This window comes from Marmota marmota, unplaced genomic scaffold (genome assembly GCF_001458135.2).
Source record: "Marmota marmota marmota unplaced genomic scaffold, marMar, whole genome shotgun sequence".
Lineage (NCBI taxonomy): Eukaryota > Metazoa > Chordata > Mammalia > Rodentia > Sciuridae > Marmota > Marmota marmota.
Window position 1 is genome coordinate 1 of NW_026007583.1, and position 4,038 is coordinate 4,038.

The 4,038-nt window shown below is 35.8% G+C and overlaps 1 protein-coding gene across 1 annotated transcript; it reads left to right on the forward strand.

The window, feature by feature from the left end:
* The first annotated feature begins 399 nt into the window (after positions 1-399).
* LOC107134673 (olfactory receptor 1030) lies at positions 400-1,363 on the forward strand. The gene has a single exon (XM_015476742.2). The coding sequence runs from the start codon at positions 407-409 to the stop codon at positions 1,361-1,363; it is 957 nt and encodes a 318-aa protein (XP_015332228.1). The 5' UTR covers positions 400-406.
* Positions 1,364-4,038: the final 2,675 nt, after the last annotated feature.

A 4,038-nucleotide genomic window follows, 5' to 3' on the forward strand; every position in this document is an offset into this window, starting at 1 on the left:
ATATCTATATATATATATATATATATATATATATATATATATATATTCTACACAAATTGTACAGAAGCAGCATCAAGCACAAATTTTAGATCCCCATGGTTTTATAAAGGAAAGCTGGAGATTCAGTCTGATATTGTACAAACTTTAACTCATAAATCTCCCATTCACATACACATTGGTGGCTCAGGAGACACTGTAGGGATCATCTGCACAATGTATACTCAGCTATTTGAGCCCAAGACCTTCTTAAGATAATCGTCCCCTATGTTCTCAGACTTTCTCCAATAATAGTGTGAGGGTTCATGAGAAAGGAAGAGTAGAAGAAAGGGAGAATAAGTGGGAGAAACTAAACCTCTGAGAGACATCTTATTCACCACCTTCATTCATTTCATTCAGCCAAGTGAACATGTTGGTATCTAAGAAAATGGTCAGAGGAAATTCCACCTTGGTGACAGAATTCATTCTCTTGGGATTGACGGATCGCCCAGAGCTTCAGTCCATCCTCTTTGTGCTATTCTTGGCGATCTACCTGATCACTGTTGGGGGTAACCTTGGGATGGTGGTGTTGATCAAAGTGGACTCCCGCCTACACACTCCCATGTACTACTTTCTCGCCAGTTTGTCCTGCTTGGACTTGTGCTATTCCACTAATGTGACTCCCAAGATGTTGGTGAACTTTTTATCAGAGAAGAAAACCATTTCCTATGCTGCCTGCTTAGTGCAGTGCTATTTTTTCATTGCCATGGTGATTACTGAATATTATATGCTAGCTGTGATGGCCTACGACAGGTACATGGCCATCTGTAACCCTTTGCTTTACAGCAGCAAGATGTCCAAAGGAGTCTGTGCTCGCCTGATTGCTGGTCCCTACATCTATGGGTTCCTTAGTGGCCTGATGGAAACCATGTGGACTTACCGCTTGACCTTCTGTGGCTCCAATATCATTAACCACTTCTATTGCGCAGATCCCCCCCTCATCCGGCTCTCCTGCTCTGACACGTTCATTAAGGAAACATCCATGTTTGTGGTAGCAGGGTTTAATCTCTCCAACTCCCTCCTCATTATCCTCATCTCCTACATCTTCATTCTCATGGCCATTCTGAGGATGCGTTCTGCCGAAGGCAGGCGCAAAGCCTTTTCTACCTGTGGGTCCCACCTGGTGGCAGTGACTGTGTTTTATGGGACCCTGTTCTGCATGTATGTTAGACCTCCCACGGACAAGTCAATCGAACAGTCCAAAATCATTGCTGTTTTCTACACTTTTGTCAGCCCTATGTTGAATCCCATCATTTATAGTCTGAGAAACAAGGATGTGAAACAAGCTTTTCGGAAACTCATCAGAAGAAATGTGCTCTCTAAATAAAGTCACCGAGTATCTTTCTTTCCATAAATCAGAGATCTATTTGTAAGAACTGTATCCAAATTTAATAGAGTTTATAGTAAAGCTAATTTTATTGCCATAATGAAAATACATAATCTATCAGCAAAACACAAAAGACATAGGTACAAAAGACTTATCATTTTCATGACGTATAAGGGTAATGTTTGTGTGAACAGGGAGGAGGTGTACATTTAGGTATGGAAAATAAATATTCTTCTTTTGTATACTTTTGTATCTATAAATTTATACAATATATTTAAAAATTATACATTTTATAGTAAGACATCTAGAGTAAAACATTTCTTTCCCCTATCCTGATCTTAAAGTTTTACTTCCAGATTTACTACTATTAACAATTTCTTAAGTTTTCAGAAAAAAAAAAAAATTGTACCAGGGATTGAACCCAGAGGTGCTTAAACACTGAGACACATCTCCAGCCCTTTTGATTTTTTATTTTGAGACAGGGTCTCGCTATATTGCTGAGGCTGGCTATTTTGATCCTCCTGTCTCAGCCTCCTGAGCCACTGGGATTACAGGCATGCACCACCATGACTGGCTTCCAGAAATTTTTTTATATATCTACGAAGAAATGTATGATTATGTGTATACTTTTACACAAAATGGGTAAAACACATTGACTCTCATGAGCTGATTTTTAGTGGCTTATCATTCTATAATATTTACTGCATAGGGATTCAATCTTGTATTTCAAAGGATTGTCCCCACCTCTGTGGAGGAGAACTACTTTGTTTCACCTCTGGCGAAACATTTTATACTAATACTTCATGTCCATTCTGAAATCAACTTATTTCTCTCACTTGGGAGAATAACTTTTAATAAGACACCTTCTTCTTTCTGCCACAACAGAATACTGGAATGATTTTACAGACAGCTACTTTTAGATATTAACTTCTTTGGCTCCTACAAGGGCATAGGGCTGTCCTCAAACAATTGTGACTTCTGTAGAGCTCATCAGTGACATTTCTGGGGCCAGGAATTCTCATGCCTTCCATCATCTCTCTTTTATTAAACATTTTTCTGGATGGATCTGAAATCTGTTATTTGTTACAGTTTAAATTTTACTTACAGTTGTTCTTTTCTACCATTGCTTATTTACGGATCTAATTTTAGAGTGAAACACGTTGACTTGTTTGCAAGTATTTAAATGCTAAATGAAACAATAACAAGTTGATTTTTTTAAAAGATGTAAAATCCTAGTAAATGTGAAGTCACTTATTATCAGCAAAGTTGACACAATTTTAAAGTACCTCTATAAGCCACACGTTGCTTTCTGTACCAAGGAGTTTTTCAGGAGGTTCATTATGGTACAATTATGTAGGGATTGTGAAAGTGCAAAGAGCAATCAACACAATCGGTTATATGGTCTAATGTAAGAATGCAGAAGTACTGATGCACCCGAAGAAAAAGCAATTGAGTCTGAGTGAATAAAAGTTCAGTGATTGTGGTATGCATCCTTTATGCGCTCTCCCCAGCCCACCCAGCTGCTACACAAGGTTACAACAGACCTGGCAAAACGTCTGTTAGAACCAATTTGTGTTCACATCTGTACACCTGTCTTTCAATGAAAAAGGAAAGCCACAGACTGTAAATGGACAACGTATCAAATATAAATATTTTTTCTCAGTTTTCTTTGTATCTTAAGCGTGGATTTCTGCTCAGTACTTCCCACCAGGTAACATTTTTCCAATTCATTCATTCTATTTTACTCTATACAATTATTGTAACTAGATGTTGTTGTACAAACATCTTCATATGGAAACTTGAATTGCCCAAGGATTCTATAAAATGCACATATTAAACAAAGAACTGTTTTTCTCTTGGTATACATAATTAATAGTTTGTGAAATTCTACTTCAACATACACTTGGATGTATTACTACCTCACCACACACACATATTTAGTTTTACAAACCCACCCCCTTTATTATTCCAATTTATTTTTTCTGATTTCAGTCTTTATGCTTTTATCTTTACAGCCTAACTTGGAACCAAATAAAAGTACAATGATGATTTCTTGTAAAATAGTAAACAAATCTTCATTGTCAAAATCAGCTCTCTGCCCCTATTTTTTGGAGATTTAAGAAGAGCTTCTTTGAATGGACCAACAAAAGAGTTCAAGGAACTATATTATTAGTTATATTTATATTATTAGTCATAAGTCAATGGTGGTACTTTTCAGAATTCAAGTGACAATAAATCATTGTCATTTAGGAATGACTCTAGCAATCTGAAACCCATAAAGATGCCCAGATACACACAAGTTTAAGATAAATGAATAATCACACTAAGTGACTTCATGAATTGACAGGCTGGCTGAAATCACACTGTTTACTTGTTAATACCATCTATTTTATAGTCCATTTTATAGTGTGTAGGACATATAATAAGTATATGCTCATCTACTGGATACTTTATTTATTGAGAAAATTTGGAAATATGATAAAAATATAGAAGAAAATAGAGAATATTTACTGTACTTCCTAAGAAATAATTATCAGAAGATAGTTTACATTTCCCCCCTACTTTATTAAAAGAGTCATACTTTAGTATTTCTTTAGTAAAATATACATATGTATTAAAATTGTTTTATAGATTTGCAATTTTATAAGCCTGATATATATATATATATATATATA